The following is a 21,429-nucleotide window of genomic DNA, read 5'->3' on the forward strand; positions in this document are numbered from 1 at the left end:
GTCCGGTGACGTTGATGTTTTCAGCTTTAGTTAGCCTCACTTCTACCATGAATACAGGCATAAATTATGCACGTTTACGACACGGCGATGTAGTGTGATGTCACAAAGTCACGGGATTACAGGCGGGACTACCGATGAGGCGTTTTAGACACTTCAGGAGCAGTGTTTTCGGTTGGAGAAAGGCACTCTCGTTGATGCTTTTCAACTTCCAAGACCTTTTACACACACAAGACCCTTTATAAGACACTGACGGCAAGGGAAAAACGAAAACAAGCACAATAGGTCCCCTTTAAGGAATGCAGGCTCGTTGCATATAATTCCCTTGAATCAATTCCCATCTCGTTGAGCCCAGAATGAGCTCCAGCGAGGATCAATCCTCTCCCAAGCTATTGACACATGCTAGAAAAATCATGGAGCGCTGTGGAAACAATGTAGTTACTCTACCTCCCTCCATTGGCGCTGAGACTAAATGCCCAAGATGGATATGTTTTTGGAGAGGAGTCTGGCACACACACACACACACGCGCGTTAGACAAAGGCAGCAGGGGTGGCAGCGCTCTGTCAGACAGAGCTATCTGGAGGTTTATGGCTCACAGGTTTTAGACTCGGTGCTGCCTTCGCTTGCCCTTTGGGCCTAATGGACACTGATGGAAAATGACTCCACCGTTCCAGCGATCCATCACACGGCCTCTTTCTCTCCCTCCCCGAGCTCATCCATCAGGCCGCAGCTTTCAAACAAAGAGAGAACTTTATGGGCGCTCTGCATGTCCAGCTGCGACATAAACCGCCTTCAGTCAAACACATGGTTGCGGAGGTGATTAATAAAAAGTAAACAATCGCAAACAAAGACAATCCAGGCTGCAATTAGCACAATATTTCATCTTAATTCATGTGTTTGCACTCAAATGCCTGATTCATGTCGTACCAAACAGGTCAGCTAACTTTCTCAAATCAGATTGTGTTTATGTTAGTTCTCTATACATCCCCGGTTGTGTTTCACCGGGGACGCAGTGAGTCAGCCAGCCCCGAGTCCCCGGAGGGAGCGCGGCACGGCACGGCACGGCCACAGGCCCCGCCCGCGCAGAGAAAAAAAACGCGAGCGCTAGACGGGGAGAGAACGAGGGGGGTGGGGGTAACTTAGACCGAATCAGGGTGCCGGTGTGTGTGTCGTTGCCGCCATAGGTGGAGGATTTGCACGGGAGCATGTTCGGACTAAAGCTGCGATCATCGTCGGCTCTCTGGCTGCGCCGGTCAGCGTGACGCACGGAGAGCGAAGGCGCACCGCGACCGGAGCCGCGTTTGGATTAGAGCCAGTGACAGCGGAGGGATCACCAAGTTGAGATGCTCTAAGAGCTTGTGGTGTGTGTGTGCGTGTGTGTGTGTGAGAGAGAGAGAGAGGAAGAGAGAGAGGAGGAGGAGGATGCTCCAGTCTCGCAGTTGTTATTGTGCGTTAAGTTTGGACTGAAAATACCGGAGAGGAGCGTGCTCGTCCGTCTGGGATGTATTTCTTTGAACTGCAATCAGAGAAAAAGGTCAAGTGGACGCAGTTTTGAAGCCGTGGATGAATTCGCGGCGCGAGAGGAGCGGAACAAAGCGCGCGTCAGGCTGAATACCCAACACCAATCTGGGGTAAATAAATATGACGGCCGATTTTGACGTTGATGTGCGTCTGCTGATGAGCAACGATACCGCGGATAGAATCACGAACCTCGGGTGAATTCTGGAGTCTAATTAATTGTGATTTTGCCGGAGGAAGAGGGGGATCTAATCCAGGTGGCGCATCTATCTCCCCCGGCTGCGCGTAATGGGAGAAAAGTTTCGGACCTTGCAGAGGAGACGCACTCGCAGCATCCCGCCGACGACGCGCTTATTCTGAATAACATGTGTATCCTGCCGTTCCGTCCGCGGCTCACCAAGTTTAAAAGTGAATTCAGACCGTTCAGTATGACTTGAAAACAGCCTTTGGAGGTTATCGGAACTCGCATCAAGCCAATTAACGATCCATGAACCGCCTTCCCGATTCGTCCAAAGACGCGCAGACGGACATTAATGATCTAGAGAGGATTTCTGCAGCAGCAGCAGCAGCAGCAGCTCAGCAGTGAGAGCCTGATCCCATTCAGAGAGAGAGAGATTCACCTGGATGTCTATGATGTTGTGCCAGCTCGGGCAGAAGTGTGTGATGGAGGTGGTGGTGCTGACCATCCTGTCCTGGGTGTCCGTGTGGGCAGAGGAGAAGATCATATTTGACAGACACGCTGTCTACTGGAACAGCTCCAACCCCAAGTGAGTTTTACTGCGAGTTAGGCCTAAAAGTGTGTGCGTGTCTGTGTGTGTGTGTGTGTGTGTGTGTGTGTGTGTGTGTGTGTGTGTGTGTGTGTGTGTGTGTACCTGCCTGACATGTATGACTCTCAAAAATACTGCTCAACATGCCCAGCATGCAGGCAGAGAAACACACACTTCCATTTTTTTTTTTTTTTTTAACCACAAGCTGTCTGACAACATCACTCTCTCCCCCCCTCAATTTTACCCCCTTTTCTTCCTGCTTCCTTCAGTGTTTGGGCTGAATATTGCAATATTGATGTCTTTTGACATGAGCGAGCAAGACACACACTCTCACACACACGCAGGCTCGAGCGGAGGAGTGTGTGTGCATGTGCACGCACGCTGGATATTTTGTTCTGTGGCACAGAGAGAGCTCCTTTTGTCTTAAACAATGAGGGCATCCTGCCTCCTCTTCTCATCAATGTCTAGAGATTTACTCCCCCCCACTCACTCTCTCTCTCTCTCTCTCTCTCTCACACACACACACACTCACACACACACACACACACACACACTAAGCCTTTACCTTTCTTCCAGCCAATTCCAGCCACTTGTGACAGCAAACTCAAGTGCGCATTATTTCTCTGTCAATTGCAAAGACCTGTTCACAAAAAAACTCATCCATAAATAAACAAACATGAGAAAGAGACAAAAACACACACATGTGCACGAGGCTGTACACACACACACACGCACACACGCACATCAACATACACACACACACACGCACACACACGGTTGTCTTTAGCCAGGCCTCTCATTGACATGGGGCAGAGCACACTGGACCCGTCTGTCTAATGGTTTGTGACAACCTGGCCAGCCTCTCTCTCCCTCTCTCCCCCTCTATCTCACCCCTTCCCCTCTCTCTCTCTCTCTCTCTCTCTCTCTCTTTTTACACTCCCTCTCTCTCCCAGGTAGATAAATAAACAGTGAAAGTGCTCCCTCTCGCTCGCTCACGGCTGAATTAGTTCAAACTAACAGCCCTGTCTCTCTCTCTGCATCAACCAAACACACACACACACACACACACACACACACACACACACACACACACACACACTGAGCTAACAGGCCTGTCTCTGACTGCATCACTTTTCCACAGAAGGCTTCTCAAATATTTAACAGGCAAGGGGGAACATTTTCTCCCTTTCTCGCTGTCTCCCTCTGTCTTTCTGTCTTTCTTTTCGTCTCCCTCCGCTCCCTCCTTTTCACCGCACTCTCACTCACACACACACACACACACAAACACCTACACATTGCAAACGTCACAGGGTAAATTGAAGCTATATGGACGGATGCTGGGGGCGCTGTTATTCCGTCAGGGTCGTACGGAGGAAGTTGAAGCAGAAAGGGCCCACATCAAAAATGCATTGCTACTAAAGCAATGAATCTAGGCTCTGGAGCCCTGGCGAGGTTGGTTCCCCCTGTTAGACCCTGGCACTGTCATTGCTCATGCTGCGCCTTTTTTTTTTTCCTGCACACACACACACACAACTCTGTCCCGCTGCACTTGTGAGGACCTTTTCCACTGACAACATTCATTCCTCAACTTTAATCTAGAGCTAATTCTCTTTCTAAACTTTGAGGATTACAGCAAGTATTTATTTATTTCTTTTGAGGGAACCAGCCCACAGGCCAAAGGAGATGAGACCACAGACAGTGAAATCATTCCAGCTCTAGCGGAACGCACAGGATGTGTGCGGTTTAGTGCAACTTTGGTCAGAACAGGACTATTGTATTCATCGAGTTACTTGCTGTGATCTGTGAATGTTGTGAAATTACAAAAAAAGAGGAGGTCTCACTGGGCCAGAAATAGAACAGTCTGAAAATCATACTGGTTCAAGGTTGCAAACTTACTCAGAAGAGGAGATGACGGTGATAACGAGTCATTGAGTCAGTGAAGAGGCGGAGGGAGTAACATCTAATACAATACAACAATGTCAAATTACTCCATTTTAGGTAGGAGTCAAGTATTCAAAATCTTACCACAATAAAAGCACAGAAGTACTATCAGCAAAATGTACTGGAAGTATATAAAAAAAGGATTGAAAAATGGCCCCTGTGACTCTTATAATAGGATTGTAGACCTGCTACATCAATGTGTGAGCAGTATTTTACCATTGTAGCTGGTCGAGGCAGAGCTAGTCTTACCTTCTTATATACAGTCTGGCTGTTAAGTACAGTGGGCTAAGGCTGGGAGCCCCTCCAAATGGTCACGGGATAAATCTGAGCAGCCGTCAGACACGGGCGTCACTTTGTGTTGAAAAGAAGTGGAGATACAAAGGCTCAGATCAACAAAATACATTTTTTAAACATTTTAATTTAGACAGTGTAGTGAGGGGATTGTATGAGGTCACAGCAGATAATTACAGTGGGGAAAATTGCAAAATTAATTAAATCTCATCTGTTAGCAACAATTTATTGGTGCACGCAATTATTTAGCATGTTTTTCACTAATTATGCTTTTATAAAGTGATGGGGACGAAATTGGTCATTTCATAAAGTGGTCCCCGGTGGAAATGACACTTAAGATTAATGAGGTAGAAAAGAGGAAAGAGCCGCAGCACAACGGCTATTTTTTTTAACTACTCAATCTTTGTGAAATAATGGATAACCTGAACTCTTTGGACCCCAAAGAGTTATTTTAATACAACAATGTGAGATTTGTAGTAGGGAAATAAGTATTTGGTGGAACTGCCAACAGTTCATAGACTTCTGAAACGTGACTAGGCTCCAAACAAGGCACTGCTTTTTTGTAAAAGGGACCAAGCTGATAAGAGAGGGAACAACTGGTTTAAGATAATTTTCTTTTGTATTGTATTAGCTTATCTGATGTTTTTTTGTAATCGTTGATAAATGAAGGGTCAAAATTACAACACAAGAAAAAAAATATATAGTGCAGTGTTGAAAATGAGTTCAGGAGTCTCAGAGCCTGAGGAAAGAAGCTCCTCCGTAGTCTGGCGGTATGGCAGTCTTTACTCCTGTATCGTTTCATCATTTATGACATTTTACGTTTGGTTTTACCTCCAAATAAAGTGGTTAAGATAATCTGTCGGCTGTTTTATCACTTGATCATGCTTTCCTCGCCCCTCCTGACTTCTTTGTAGCCTCATTCCCTCATCTAAGCAATTGCTTTGCAGAAAAAAATATATTTTAAATGATAACAAATGGCCAAAGCCATAAAAATAAGAACCGAGCTGTAATAGATCAATGCAGCTGTGATTACACAATAAAGTTAAATTACATGTTTTTTCTAGAAATTTAGAAAAATCCCAACCATCTGAATGTACCTGTGTTGGTTTTCCTCACATTTACCTTTTTAACCTCCTAACTCCTGATTGGATAATTCAATCACATGACCAGGAAGTGTTGCGATGTGAGCAAGGGCGCCAGTAAACACTCCTGAAAAGATATCCGTCTTCATCTAGCTTGCTTTTCAAGGTAGGAGTGACAATATAACACCATATACTGAACACAGCGTGAACAATGATATGCTGACACGTTTAATGAAGTGAAATCAAATGTCTCTCGGATGAAGTTGGACTCCTGCAAAGAAATTTCCGAAAGGTCACCAATTAATACTCTAGACGGTGATTTAGGCACTGATGAGATGTGCATGAATGATGCATCACATTCAAACGGCAGCCATTGTCTGAGGCAGCGAAATGACACAAACAGCTGGCAAAAGGAACAGCTGTGTGTCTTAATTGATCACACAACATCAAGCACACAGCTTGTATTGAGCTATCAGGATGTGTTGTCTCTTCTCATGTGCATCAAAAGTTTGCCGCCAACAAAACAGCTTGAGAGGGACGTTCTCTGCAAGGTCACCAGTACTGACTTAATATTTATAGAACTGGTAGTCACTCACTGGTTTGTGCTGCCAGCAACAAACTTTCTGGTCAGTCACGACACAGTGAAGGAATATGCGGACGTTTTCCTGAATTATTGCCGAGCATGGCGTAGTACCCACCTGGGTAACGTAGACTGGTTTGATGCAGTGTTCCAGTTTTATGGCAACTTTATGGTTGATCGTAAAAAGCTCTAACAACAGACCGGAGGCTCACTGTTATTGACTAGCTGCTAAACACATGGCCACATTTAGCAGCTAAAGAGCTGGATATTTCCCTCAGGAGTGATGGAAGCTGAAAACGAGAGAGTGAAAATTGGAAATACATCAGGGGGCCAGAAACTCATGTTCGAGTTACCACGTATCTGCTGGATGTTTGAACAGGCTAATTTTTGCTAATGAATTTGCAGTGTCGGTTTATAAAGGGATCGTAATGAGCAGCCGAAATGACTCTAGTTGAGATGTGTTAGCGATCATGCTTGGTTGCCAGGGTTCATACGTGCACATCTTTCCCCCTAGAGCAAACATATTTTACTATGTAGCTCTAGGGCACCCTTGGAGGGCCAAAACTGGAATTTAATGGTGGACCACCGGCCAAGATGAAGCCCCTATTGTATTGTTAAGATGCAAAATAGTGCTGTACAGAAGCCCTGAGAGGCAAATTCTGATGATACATTTTCAAAGTCTGATCTAAATTGTTTGATCTCCTTTGTTTATGAATTATGAACAGGTAAAAAATGTTGAACTAATCCAACATATCTGAAATGATTATGGTTATAGTTATGTCTGATGAGATAATATGCTATCACCTTTCTGAGGCTGAAGTTTCTCTTGATTGACTGACTCCCGCACAAAGTGCTTTGTTTAAAATAATTAATCATTATGAATCGTACATATTTAAAGAGCAGTTTACCTTACAAAAAAGAAAACAGGAATTATAAGGTTTTAATTATTATTTTTTCATCTTTTGTGCTAGAAACATCTCGTCGGCCAAAACTAATATTACGTTGGGCCAACTTTGGCCCGCGGGTCTGACGTTGGGCAGCCCTGCTCTAGGCTATGCAGATAGTTTTTGTTTTTTATGCTTGAAAAGTTCCTCAGCAGCTTGTCTTAGATGTTCTTGCAGCTCAAACAAATCTATACCTTTCTCTGGAACTTTCAAACTGAGGCGTTGTCCCCGTGTGAACTCAGATCAATGTTTCATTCTTTTGAGGACAACAAATGAAATTCTGTCTACACCCGTCATATTGGAGTGACACTACAAGTTTCAGAAGATGTCATCTCAGACTCTTGGTATGAAAGCTGAGACAACCTGTGTTTCTTATAGAAATGTTTTTATAGTTTTTGTTTGTTTTTTGGTGTGTGTTTTTCTCTCTTGTTCCTGCAGTCGAATGTTTGAGCTTCTCCGTGCAGAAATGGCGTATGCGCAGACACTAGAAGGCTGTTTTCACATTCATGGCTGGAAGTTTACGTTTTTTCTCTGAGCTCGCTGAAAATCTGATTTAAAGAGGCGGGCCTAAGAGCATGAATCGCAACATCAATTCAGCTTACACAAGTGTGATGTGGAAACCTGAAGCCTCCAGTGCATATGAACTGAGAAAAAGACTTGACGGTGAAGTCAGAGAAATCACAGACTCCTGTAGATAAACGTGTGAAATGAGAAATATTTTCATATTCATATATTCTGGAATTTTTAATGAAGTAAAAGGAATCGGTGCCTTTTGAAGGATTTTCATGTGGTAACTATACTTTTCTTCAAAAACCATGTCGGACACACATAAAAGAATTCTTTATATATGCCTCATGTGTGAAGACAATCCCCATATGGAAATGTAATGCATGACATATATGTCCCTATGTATCAAGAGTGATGCTGCCATTTATGTTACCTTTAAAGCAATATATGATTCTAACATGCATTCATCCTTGGATATATGGAGATATAGGCTTATAACATATATGAAATACCAGTAGAAAAATATGTATATGTACATGTATGAGAAATATCTATATGTTGAATTTTTATAAAGTATTGGTAAGCTACAGCCATGCATTTTAACAATATATATTTTATTCATATATGTAACAATATAAGTTCATAACATAATGAAATACTCATAGTAAAATTTGTTTTTGAACATACATAAAAATGTCTATATAAGTTGAATATTTATATAGTATTGGTATGCTGCAGCCAGACATGTTAACAATATAACAATACATACTATTCTATGCATATATGTATAGTTTGTGTATTACATATTTTTACAAATACATATATGTTATTCATGTAAATATAATATAAGTGACAGTTATGTAATGTGTAATATTCAAACATAAAAATATATATTTGTATGGGTTGGACATATATGTCAATGTATGAAATTATTCCAATATCTAATAGGTTTCATATCTTGTACATATATGTAGGCTACATATGTTTCTTTTATGGGAAATTAATATATGTACATATATATATGTATATATATATATATATATATATATATATATATATATATATATATATATATATATATATATATATATATATATATATATTGCCATTTCCCTGCGGCTATAGACATAATTTCCTCATATTTCCCACTGCAGATGATGTTTTTAATCGCTTCAATTAATGTTTGTCGACCGCTGCTCTGTTTTCTTGCTCTACTTTTCTCTTGCATGCTTTACTGGGATTAATCACCGTCCGCACTGATGTGTTTTAATTGTTGGTTTTTACCTGCTAATTAATCGCGCTGCCGGTACGTTAGCCAGGTCTGTTTTAGGAGTGCCTTGATCTCAACGAGACTAACCTGGATAAGTCCAGCTGAATAAAAACGAGTTAAGCAAATGTTCCAACTTGAGAGAGGAGGCATATTACAAATTGGCCAAAGCCTTTATACGAAGGGCTCTGGCTCTCAGCAGGCCTATCTCTTTCAAGGTCTTGCTGGATAATAGAAAATGTATGAGATAATCCAATTCAAACAGCTCCGGCCACTTTTGGTCACGGCGGGGAGGCAGCTGCACGCACACACTCAGAGTGTTGTCCATCCTCTTGTTGGGATGAGATACGTGGAGGCGCACAGTAACAAAGTACTATAACGCACAGTATCACGACGCTAGAAGAGGATCTGGAAATCTCCCAGACTCGCATAAAGGGATTTTTGAGCCACATGCGTGAAGACATACAGTAGGAACACACACACAAACACACACACGGCAGTGGCAGCCAGATTTAGGTCACAAACTCACACACAGAATCACATAAAAACCAGAGTGGCTGTCTATTGAATAGGTTAGGCAGCCTCCATTTTTCTATTTACTCGCACTCACACACACACACAGTCGCACAGTAGTGAAAGCTAGATATGGGACACATGCGCACAGTCACATAAAACCCAGACTGGCTCTCTATTGAGTAAAAACCCATCCTTTTTCCACTCACTGGCTGCCACACAAGCACGCACACACACACATACACACACACTGAACCCCCTTTCTGGCTGCCAGACCCATATTATAAAGCTTGCAGGTGAGGGGGCTTTGTTCACCCCGAGCAGCTAATGTGCTCAGAGCAATGGGCTCTCCTCCACACACGCACACAAACCCTTCGACACACACATACACACACTGGCTCAATGGTCCAGAAGGAGCACCTTATCTAATCCCGTGGTTTATCCTTCAAAAGACTTTCTTTTCCATTTTCTTCTTTGTTCCTCCCCTCTCCTCTCTCTTCATCTCGGTGTCTTTGAGGAACTCCATGTCAGTGAGAAGCGCTGATGGTTGACGACACTCTCATTCTATGGGACTGAATCTATCTCCTTGGAGACACACACACACACGCACACACACTTCCTTTGAGAAAGAAGTACCAGCACACTCATGCATAAACGGCACACAGAAACTTTCATATGGACGCACACGTACGCGCACACACACACACGGTCTGCACACCCAATCAGCACAGTCCCTGCACGTAAAGCCACACACACACTACTGTCTGTCCGTCGTGTCCCCTGTGGCGTCCAGTGATATGTGTTGTCACTAGCACTTCCTCAGCCCTACCGCACACACACACACACAGACACACACGTGCAGATTTGCATCCAATTTACATGTAGACTTGTAGTCCCCCCCCGCTCAGTTACTGACAGTTTGTCAGACTCAAACCTGCCCCTGGGTTAAAACCATCTCCCACTGCCACCACCACCACCCACTCCACCTCTCTTTCTCTCCATCCTCTCTCCCTCGTTCAAGCACTCATCTTCCACTCTCTCTTATCTCCGTCTTCTATCACGACTTCTCCTCTCTCCCTCTCTCTCGTCCCGTTGGGATGTAGTTAGCATGTTTTTCTTGTCCAGGACCCTGCCTCGGGCAACCTTCTTTTTTCTGTACATACACACGTAAAGCCGAAGTACATAAGGTTACGCGCTCTTGCCATGACCTACATGATTGGACAGTGTTATGTGTTTAAAATGTCAGTGCTGTTACGGCTCATGCTGGGAGAAAGCCAGTCTCGGGAGTAATCTGTGGAATCCAGAGCCTCTCGCATCGAGCTAAAAATGATACTTTGAGTAATTAAAGTCAGGGCTCCTGCATCGGAAATGATTTCTCCCAGCTCAGCAGGAGGAGACGGTTACATAACAAGATCCACTGTAGCTGATCTTAGTCATCAGCAGATTCAATACGATGATTGGCAGGAGGAGGTCATCTGAATATTCAGGGGCATTAGAGTGGAACAGTTTGTCTGAGGATGTTAAATGCACTGCCAGTTCCTTTAGTTAAAGTACGAAATGTCAAAAACAAGCAGTTGTTTGACAAAACACTTCTTTGCTGCTTGACCACAGAGCTGTTCCTTTGTCTCTGGTGAATAAATAAACCTTTGAATTCTGCCAAGAGAGCGGATTCAAACAGCGTAATGATATGGTTCTGAAGAAGAAGAAGAAGAAGAAGAAGAGATAGGATGCATCACATTCGTACAGTGGAGTAAATAAGGAACATGACCATGGGAGGTGAAACATTTGCTACCTCCTGAAATAATCTTTGATTTCAGAGCAAAAAAAGGGAAATATCAACATGAATCAAGAGTGACTGTCTTGAATTGACTAATATAAGTATCTAAGTACAGTAATTGCTGTATTAGGATTACAACGATTGTATTTTATGCAGAAGCTTTGTCCGTTTGGAGCGGACAGACGAACTGATTCTGTTTTATCGCTCATTCGGAGAGAGTATTTTGACTTTGTGCCTCGCTGCCTGGTATTTTTCACTCTTAAGTTAACAAGATTGTAGACAGTATGTCACTATGTTTGCTTTGTAAGACCTGAGTGGCAGGAAAAGGATGTGTAATCCTCTCAATATTTATCCTTTATACCTTCCAGTATAGCTCTGTTAAACAAATCTTTGTGATAAGAGCTGTCACTTGCATTGCGGTATAGTTATATTCTTTATTGTTGGAGTTCCTTCAATGAAATATCTGACTGTGTTTACAGGAAAACATATCATTTTAATATAAAACACAGATGTAGTTGATTACATTAATGCATTCCATGCAGGTGTTCCAGAGGTGGGCTCACTGGCACTGCATCGTTAATGTGATTAATTAGACCTGTGACATGGCATGCTGTGATGAACTAGAAAATATTTGCTCTGAAGATGTCTAATCACCATAAACAGAGATCTGCATATGTATGTAGAAGCTGCAGGCAAAGGAGAAGATTTTGGTATTGGAAGCGGTCTTGTTCCTGTTTGTAGACTGAGTAGTACTGACCAATCATGTTTGAGCGGTCTTCGGTCGCATGCAGGTACACAGTCCGTGTGGAGGGCAATAAAGGCCGAATGCATTGGCTATCATCCGACAACAGTTTAGCTTTTTATTAGCTTTTTTAAATAGTGTATCTGCGTTCAGATGCATATAGTGTTTACAAAGATGACTTCAGTGCACGTTTACCCTCAGCTCCAACCCCATTCTTGCGTTTCAAGTTGCTCATCAGACTGTAAAAAGCTGCCTCTAAGATTGAAAGATGTCACCTTGAGTAAGACTGATGGGCCTTTTTGTAGCTATTTTTTCTCATTTTAAGACTAATGAAGAATCATTACCATAAATATAATCAGCAGAGTTTTTTTATTGTGGCAAACAAATGCGTGTGTTGACTTTTTTGTGTAACCCTGAGAATTAAATCTAACCTTTAAGTGTCAACCACCCTAAAATAAACCAAACCAAGATTGCTAATGAGATCGCAGAAAAAACATGCATTTTCCTTGAGCTTCAGTTTTTATCTCCTTCTGACTGTGCCTGAGTTGAACATTTTCACATCACTGCAGCTTTAGTTGTTTCTCTGCTTACTGTCAATCAGCTGATGCCCACAGGGGAGGTAGGAAGTCTCTACTAGGAAATAACCCGACATGAACAGTCAGACTTACAAACTGTCAAATCCATGCCTCTTAATCAGACGGTCTCCATTGTTCTATTTTGAAAATGAAATACATATTTTAAAAAAGCACATCAATTTCTAACAAAGTTCTGTGTAGCGCACACATGGCAAACACGTGCTGAGGAGAATGAAGTCGTGCAAAGGACAGCGCTGAATTCCTCACAGGGTTTCTTTCACGGACCTTTGTTTGGCATGGATCGTTTTTGATTCATGAAGATGAATGAAATGAAGTTCACGATCAGAGATTTCTTAATTTCTTATTTTTAAAGGTGCAATATGTAACAATTGGCCACCTGTTGAATTCATACTCTAACCAAAAGGGGGAATATATCACCCGAGTAACCGCTCACTGCGGCTAACTGTAGCTGCCGTTAGCTAGTTAGCTCAGTTAGCCATGCAGCTGGACCTGAGTTAGTGTTTACACTGCTAGCACAGGAGATTTGGGTCTGGATGGGCCGGAGCTTGCTGGCTAGCATGCTAACTTCAGTAGATATCTCTGCCTAACAATACATAGACTTCATAACGTCAAAACTGTTACTTATTCCGATTTTGTTGATAATTTTGGTAATGTTTTTAACCAAAATTCTTGCATATTGCATCTTGAAGATATTCTAAAATATATGTTAAACATCTAATGAAGGCAGTTCATGTTCTGTTCTCGTCTCCCTGGGCCCCCTGGTGGCGAGGAGGCCAAGTGCGGAAAAAGCACAAAGATTTAAAGTAAAAATCGCATTTCATATGACATGTCTTGCAAAATGATTGAAGACTGTCACCTGGTTATCTCTGCTCTGTAGCTCGATTTTTCTCCCATTTTCACCATGTTTGACATTTGATTTTCACCTCTTCATGATGAGCATACAGCAGCCCGGGCCCCTGTACTACTTTGCTCTGTCAATCAAGTGTCATTCAGTCTATTTACAGTACATGTAACTTCATGCAGTAAAAATCAATGTCAGATTGAGAAATACCTCCATGCCAGTGATTTTATTTCTCCGTGGCAGTGATATCTTCCCCTGACTTAAGGATTTAGGATTTTATTCTTTCTGTTTTTAGGGTACTGGCTTGGAATCATAATCCTTGTCTCAGCAATGACTTCTTTTTCAAAATAGGTTTCCCCCTAAAATATATCTTCCACCATCCATTTTCCACAGAAAGGTGCTTTTTTCTGATTTCCATTCCTGCCCCGGGAGTTTTTCTGTGCACACTGCAAAAATATCATCATCATTTGATCTGCCCATAGGAGTGTAATGATGTGTTTAGTATGTCAGCAGCATGGCACTGAATCGGTAATGCGATATGGAATGTTTACTTAACATCCCCCCACGTTTGATTGCTCACGCGGAGGCACAGGTTTAAAAGAATGAGTGAAGATATTACGCTGCGGTGCTGCTGCTTCTGTTGCTACCTACCGCTAATGAGGTTTGTTGATGTTAATGACTGTGGCAGCGATGGCGGTGATGATGTAAGTGCTCCGAAACAACCTGAGGAGATCCCAGGAGTTGTTGTTTTAATGAAGAGCGAGAGAGACTGTTTCGAGCCAGGAGATGGAGAAAGTCAGTGAGCCGGGGGTTTTAAGAAGAAACAGAGAGGCCATAGACAGGATGAAAGAATGAAAGCATGAATAAGAGAGGACAAAATGCAGAGATACCAGCCTGGAATATGAAAGATGCCAGACTGCACTCAATACATAGCGAACAATGGGCATTGTCATTCCTGCTCCATCCTTGTTTCTGCTCCCCTCTAATACTTTTCCTCAGGTCCCGGCTGGTTGTGCTGATTGTGTTAGCCGAGCCAAAGAATAGGACTCTTTCAGTTCTGTCTGCCCGATACTCTGATGGGACCTCCGCTGCTCAGTCTTCATATAGACCGGCTGGAGACTGATAATAACATATACACTACTGTCTGGATACGCCTTGGACTGGCCCTGAGAGACAAAAGAAGACAAAAAAAAGACAGATACTTGAAGGATTAGGGGCACTCAGAGCATGAATATGAAGAAGGACAAAAAGTTGAGTGTGTTACAAAGACAGGGCCACTTCCATTTTGTTTTACAAAGAATAAAACAAGCTGAGAGAAAAAGGAAGGATGGGAGATGCTGAGGAAAAGAGAAATTTGGTGGAAAAATAGAGGAAAAGTGGCGGCGAGAGAGAAAGACGAAAGGGAAGATTACTTCTGGAAGTATGAAGGCGGGCGTAGTTGGAGAGAAAGCAGCTATCAGCACATGGTTGGATGGTCCCAGCAGGTGAATGTCGAGGGGCTGGTATTACAGGGGAAACAGTGGCCTTTAGCATGCAGCCTCCGCCGATGTTAAAGATGCCCTCTGGCGCGAACAGCTTTTAGAATGAGAAAGTTGGCATTTAAAAAAAAGAGGAAGTGAAGATGGACGGATGAGGTGAAAGATAGATGACTCCCCCCCTCCCTGTTTTCCACTTGGCATCGTTGCAGGTGAGGCTAAACTCAGTGAGAGAGTCGACCCCGGGAACATTCACGCTGGTAATCGGCTAGATTTTTTTTTTCTTATAAAACAATTTGGCAACCAAGTTCACCCTCGAAATGTTTGGGCCTCGTATTTACGAACAACAGGGTTATTTTCTCCTTGTCAGACTACACAATAGCATCACGAGACTCTTGGCTCGCGTTAATACGAGTGTGGGTGCGTTTGGAGCGGTAATGAAAACCAGTTTTTCATCGTCATCCAAAAAATATATCCCCGGTAGATTTTCAAACAGCGGGAGAGGAAAGTCAGACAAAAGAAGGAGCGAGTGAATCATTTGCATTGTAATCCATCAGACAAGGCAGGGGAGAGATCGTCTCATTCCCAGCCAGCTACGGACGTCCCGCTACCTTGGTTTCATCCACAATGGGGGCACTGTAAGCGAACCTCTCATTTTACACCATGCTAATGGGGCATAATAAGGCAGAACCAACAGATGTTGCAGCACTCCCATGATTTTGTCGCTACTTAATTGTGCTCGGTGGTGCTGAGGCTGCTAACGAACTCAGCCCTCTGATTCCTGCACGGCTCTCCGAGGCGTCCGTGTGTGTGCCACCTTCTGGTAATTTCGTCAGAGTGTCAATATTCCCTCTGACCTGCCATAATAATCCTCACCTCAGGTCTAATCCTGAGCTGATTCTAAGCAGGTCTCCGAGGGCTTTATACCAGAAAACTGGCCTCTAATCTGACGAGGGAGGATGAGAGGAGGTGATATCGATCATCCCGATATGATGAAGGTGATACTGTCGACACTAGTGGTGATGAACATATGGATTAGGATGACAGCAGAGGTGCTATTGCAAATGATGATGCTCGAATCCGTCGTCATTGCTCACAGTCCAGGCTGGAAACGCGTCTTCCATCTCCGCTCGGGACCTGTAAACACATAAATTAAACACCTAATACATTACAGATTCAGAGCAGGTGCAGATCCATTCAATACAATGCAGTCGTAATAGTTCATCTGGTGTTGTCGAGGGTGCTGACAGCCTCAGGGACAAAAGACCTTTTACAAAGGTTGTTTTTGGCCATCTGCATTTTAAAACACGAGGCTGAGGGGCACACCTCAAACTCATGTAGGAGCAACTATTTTCAGAGCTCTTCTGCACGTGAGATGCACTTGACTTGTACTTTAGCTGCTGATTTACTACTCAAGTTTCCGAACCAGCCGGTATTCTCTCCACCAGGCTGATGAATCTCTTTTGAATATGCTGGTCGAGCTCTGCACCCTCAGAGCCCGAACTATCAAAAAAAGATATTATGATTATTTTTGTTTTTTATTTACACAAATAAATCAGCGTTTATGATGACGACGATGCTAATGATGTTTATGAAGATGACGATGAGAAGTGTAATGAAAACAGCGGGGAACGTAACCATAGTGATTAAACTTCTGATGAGGGAGAATGAGGCTGGTGACAGTGACAGTGACAGTGGGCTGTGATGGCCATGTCAGTGTTTCGCATGTGATCTTGATTGCATTAATGGTAATGATGGTGATGAAATGATGATGATGGCGGTGACAGTGAGTAAGTGATCTGTCTAACTAGGGCAGGAAATCTTTGTCTCACTAAGACAGACGATAAATATAGCCAAACAATAAACGTAGTAAGCAAACTACTTTCAAAATAAAATAAAACACGGTATACAGTATTGACAGATGTTCATATCATGTTCATTAGTGTCCTGGGTTTGATCTTTCTGGTTATGATTCTGTCAGTATCCAGGTTTCTGATCCCCTGTTTGTAGTTGTGTCTTGATTTCTCACCATCTTCATCACAATGTTCTGTACCAACAATGAATGTTCAGAAATCTACATGTATAGTACATAACATTGGATACTCGATCATAACTAGGGATACTAGTGCACATTGACATGCAATCAGTATTATTTTTTAAATCATATGTGTAATGGAGAATCGATGAAGATAATGAATCTGATAATGAAACCTGAAAGTTACTTTAAAGGGATGGTGATGGTCATATTGTTGCAACACGTTCTCCCAACTTGTCAAACACGACAGCTTGGTCGGTGGCCTTAAGTGTCAAACTATGACCCCTGGAGCATGAGTTGCAAGGTTTTTGCGGTCAAGTTTGCAATAATACATAAACAAAGTTCCCTTAGACTTTCACAATAAAGCTCGCTGGCAAACATTGGATATATTATGACATATGTTGGCTTTTGGACTGTTATTATTATCATTGTGAAACGGTCATGGTTTGGTGAGGTTTAGGCATCAAACTACTTGGTTAGGTTTAGGAAAAGCTCATACTTTTAGTTAAAATAACTGTGTTCAGTTACATAACTTATGTAATGTATGTAATGTAATTTACATACGTTAAATAACTTGTGTAACATAACTTAAAAACTACTAATTACTCTTATGTCTTGGTCACATTAAGGACACAAAACCCAGTCTCCGGAGGGGAATGTCCTGAATATGACCCATCCAACCACCCCGACCGCCCGTTAACTTGGTCTTTTCTTTCTCTTTACACTACTGCACAAGTGACATTTCAAGCCTGGAAGCGAATGGCTGTTGACCAGGCTGCTGTATTTGACACCTTGGGAGTGAGAACGGACTGGTGGTTGACAATTAAAATCATTACTGGAGCAGAGCACTCGGTCAGGTGAAGATCTCTGCCAGGCTCTCACTCTAAATAGCAGCAAAGATAACAAAATCAATCACCTTGCATCGTGCCTAATATTAAGTGTATCATAACACATCCAGTATGGAATTTCAAGATAAGAGCAAACCTTTCTATGGATGTCAGTTTTTGTGCTACGATGAACAAAAGCCAACGTGTGGCCTGCAAACGACTCGGTAAGCCTCGTTGTCCCCTTGCAGAAACAAGATTCCGAACTGAAGCGGTAGTTGTTTACCTGTACTTGCCTTTTTAAGAGGAGTGAGGAAGGCAGCAGTCAGCGGTGACAGAAAACAGAACCAAAGAACTTAAATAGGTTTTTCTGTGAAAAACTGTGAAACACCACAACTGTAAGAAGTCCTTGAGCACACAGCGAAAAGTGTGCACAACAAATTGTAGACTGGTGCGTCCTGTAGTAGTATTTGTGCAAAATTACACGCACGCGCATACTGTCTGATCTTACGCCTGGTTGAGATAATGACACTGACGCTAATAGAGAGCCTGTTGTTGATAACAGAGATTGTACTGGTACGAGGATGAATATGAAGATGATGATGTCAAAGAAAGTGTGATTAGTAATGGGTCTGAAGATACTCACAATGATGAAAGGACCGTGATGAGTCACCTCCTTTTTGCTGTTCTCTCTCCCCTCCTGCCGCCTAAAAAGAAACCCCCACACCCCTCATAACTCCTCCTTCCCTCCCTCTCTCTCCCTCTCTGTCTGTCTCAAGGAGGTTTGTGAGAAGAGAAACAGAGCACTCCATTAAAATTCTTCTTCTCGCCCCTCTGTTGCCTCTCTATGGAAAATGACGAATAGAGAGGCGTTGTGAGAACATTATTAGCTTTTTTCGCCCGTCCTGTCTTCTCTCTCGAATGGTAATAGAAAATGAGTCGATTCTCCGCTGATGATGAGATTGCTCCATTCTTCACGCCGTCACCTTTAACTCGCTCACACAGCTGCCGGGAGGTGTTATGTCATAAATGAGGGAGAGATCATTTCTTCTATTGTGTCCACCCTTTCTTTGTATTTTTGCCAACTGTCTCCGTGCGAGTGTGTGTGGACGTACAGTACGTGTGCACCCTTTGTTTTTCTGTGTGGGTGTTTAGGTGCGGCGCAGGAGTGTGTAAGTGTGTTGGCTTCAGTTGAAAAAAAGATCCTTACACCGGTTTGAAGAGCCTAATCAAAGGCTGGCAAATTTTCCTCTCCTCTTGTGTAGTTCTGAGGCAAACTGCTGGGCTCCTCTTCTCTCGGCCTCCCCCCGTTTTGCTCCCTCCTCTCCCACCTTCTCTCATCCCTGATTACTGAGGGGGCTGCGGGGGGGCTCTGTTCTTCACTGGGCTTTGTGTTGGCGTCCTTCATAGCTGTTGCGCCAGGCGTACCTGCTCCCAAATAGGAAGTATAAACAGATCTCCCGCAGAAACCCGCAACTGTCTGCATTTCCTTCATTCCCACTGTGGGTGCGCGGACCCAAGTGGGTGACATGAATCTCTCGGTGGCACCAAAATGATCCAAAGCCTGAGGTGTAGCCAGAGACAGGAAGGGAAGGAAGGTAGAGATAGTAACGGATATATTTATAGTTTATGCAAGGCGGTGAATTTTATTTGCCTAACAAGGAGAATGGCTCAGAGGAGCTTCCTCATTTTTTGGGAGATAAGGATGTGTTATGAAGTAGGAGGAGAAAAGAATGGGTCCAAATGAAAATAAAGTTGAAAAAAAAAAAATAAAAAGGAGAGCTGTCAGCCGTGTATCTTAATGAGATTAGTGTCTGAAGCAATTACTATGTGATTTGTTAAGGCAACGAGCACAAAAAAAATGTTTAAACGAATCCCAAATTAAAAATTGGGGGCGTGTGTGAGAGAGAAGATGGGATGGACGCAGACGACTAAGGAAGAAATGGAGGGGAAAAAGACAAAAAGGGAAGAAAAAAAAACGTGAGACGAGGATGAAGAAGAAGAGGAGCGTGAGAGATGGGGGAGAAAGAGAGAAAAATTGACAGGAGGCGTGTATCGCTGTCTCTGGGTGCAGTGAGGAGTATAGGCTGTGGCATCCGCTAGTGGTGCTGCATACTCTCTGTTTGATCAAACACACTTCAAACACCCTCGCTGACTTCCTCTCGCACGGAGTTTGGGGAAGGCGAGCGTGCGTGCGTGTTGTTTCGCCTGTGTGTGTGTGTGTGTGTGTGTGTGTGCCCGTGCACGCCTGCGTGTTTGCTGAGGAAAGCGTTATTGATGTTTTGTTTATCTAAAATGGGTCAATCCTCAACAAAACAAGCACGCCGTCTACAGTGGCTGGGATGTCGACTGCTGTAAAACGCCGCTTCCTCGTGGCGCCAGAAAAACGGTGAATAAAGTTGACGAATGACCCCGTGTGTGTGAGTGTGTGTGTGAGTGTATTACCTACCTACCCTATTATCACTCCCCTGCCACTCTTTTCACCTCTATTAAGCTATTCGCCATTAATCACTCGCTACATCTACTTCATTTCATGTCTTCATTCTCTCCGTTTGCCCCCTTTGTGGATCTCCTCTGCATCTCGGCAGCCTTAAAGAGCCGCAACTCCAGAGAGCTCATTAAAGCCATTAGCAGAGGGGAGTTACAGAATAGTAGTTAGTCTTTCTCTCTCAGTTGTCTCCTCTTATATCGCGAACCGCTCCACGCAGTAAAAAAAAAAAAAAAACACCCCACCTTTGACTCATCCGGTTACGTCCACGTGACCTTCACCTCCTATAGGTCGCCTCCTCATGCATGTTGCATAACGTGCATACTGCAGCTGGCGAACGGCTTCTTTTATTTTCCCACATTAAAAAATCACTCTAACACAGTCGTCCTGTCACATGAATGTTTGATTAAGAACATTATTGAAGATTAGATTGATGAATTATTGATCAGCAAGGTGGGAAGTCTGCGGGGAGTAGATTAGACACGGGCCACAAAGTGTGTTTGCTAATACGTGCATGGGAGTGTATCTGCGCGTGTGTAATCGACTATGTATGCTCGCGAGTGATCCGGCATGTGTGTGTGAGATCAAGCGATGGTGTGTATGTGCTTTTGAGTTTGTGATCAAGGGGGAGCGTGTGTTTGTGGGTTTCATCCTGAGTGTACTGAGTGTGCGTTGGAAATGAGAAAAAAGCCGCAGCCTAGAGCTGATGGTAAGTCAGTCATGATTCTGTTTTATAAGATGATTTAAAATGCTCTCTGATGTTACAGCAGACACTTTAACCTTACACCAACATGTCAACAGCTCCGCGTTGGCAAAATTAAACTGCTGAGGCTTCTTTTGAACGTCTCCAGGACTCATCAATATTGTGCAGTGAGCAGGGTCGGGCAGTAATCAGGATTATCATCTACAAAACTACAATCAACCCAGATTACATTTGAAAAAGTACAGTACAGTTCACAGAGTTAGATGTGAAAATATTCTGGCTTGACGGTCTGTTTTCTCCCGGCCTCACCTGCTGTGTCACAGTCCTGGTCAGAGCTGCTGTAAATCACCTCTGTACTGTATCCTCCATCTGCAATCTGGCATCTGATGGTCTCAGAGGTTGTGTTGAGTCCCAGTCTGGTGTCGAACGGTGTTCACTGGGAGGCAGCTGAGCTCAGTTGCCCGTTGTGACTCGCCTAATCATCTCAGGTTCTGGTGCCAGCAGACTCCCGTCAACTAGCAGGGCCACTGAGCTAACCGA

At 43.4% G+C, this 21,429-nt stretch overlaps 1 protein-coding gene across 1 annotated transcript in view; it reads left to right on the forward strand.

Annotated features, from left to right (window-relative positions):
* Nucleotides 1–2,140: 2,140 nt before the first annotated feature.
* efna2a (ephrin-A2a) overlaps nt 2,141–21,429 on the forward strand; it is an 85,611-nt gene continuing 66,322 nt past the window's right edge. Inside the window, exon 1 of the mRNA XM_073484263.1 lies at nt 2,141–2,283. Within this exon, the coding sequence (XP_073340364.1) occupies nt 2,141–2,283 (143 nt within the window). The remainder of the gene's footprint in view (nt 2,284–21,429) is intronic.

The sequence above is a fragment of the Pagrus major genome, chromosome 16 (assembly GCF_040436345.1).
Source record: "Pagrus major chromosome 16, Pma_NU_1.0".
Taxonomy (NCBI): Eukaryota; Metazoa; Chordata; class Actinopteri; order Spariformes; family Sparidae; genus Pagrus; species Pagrus major.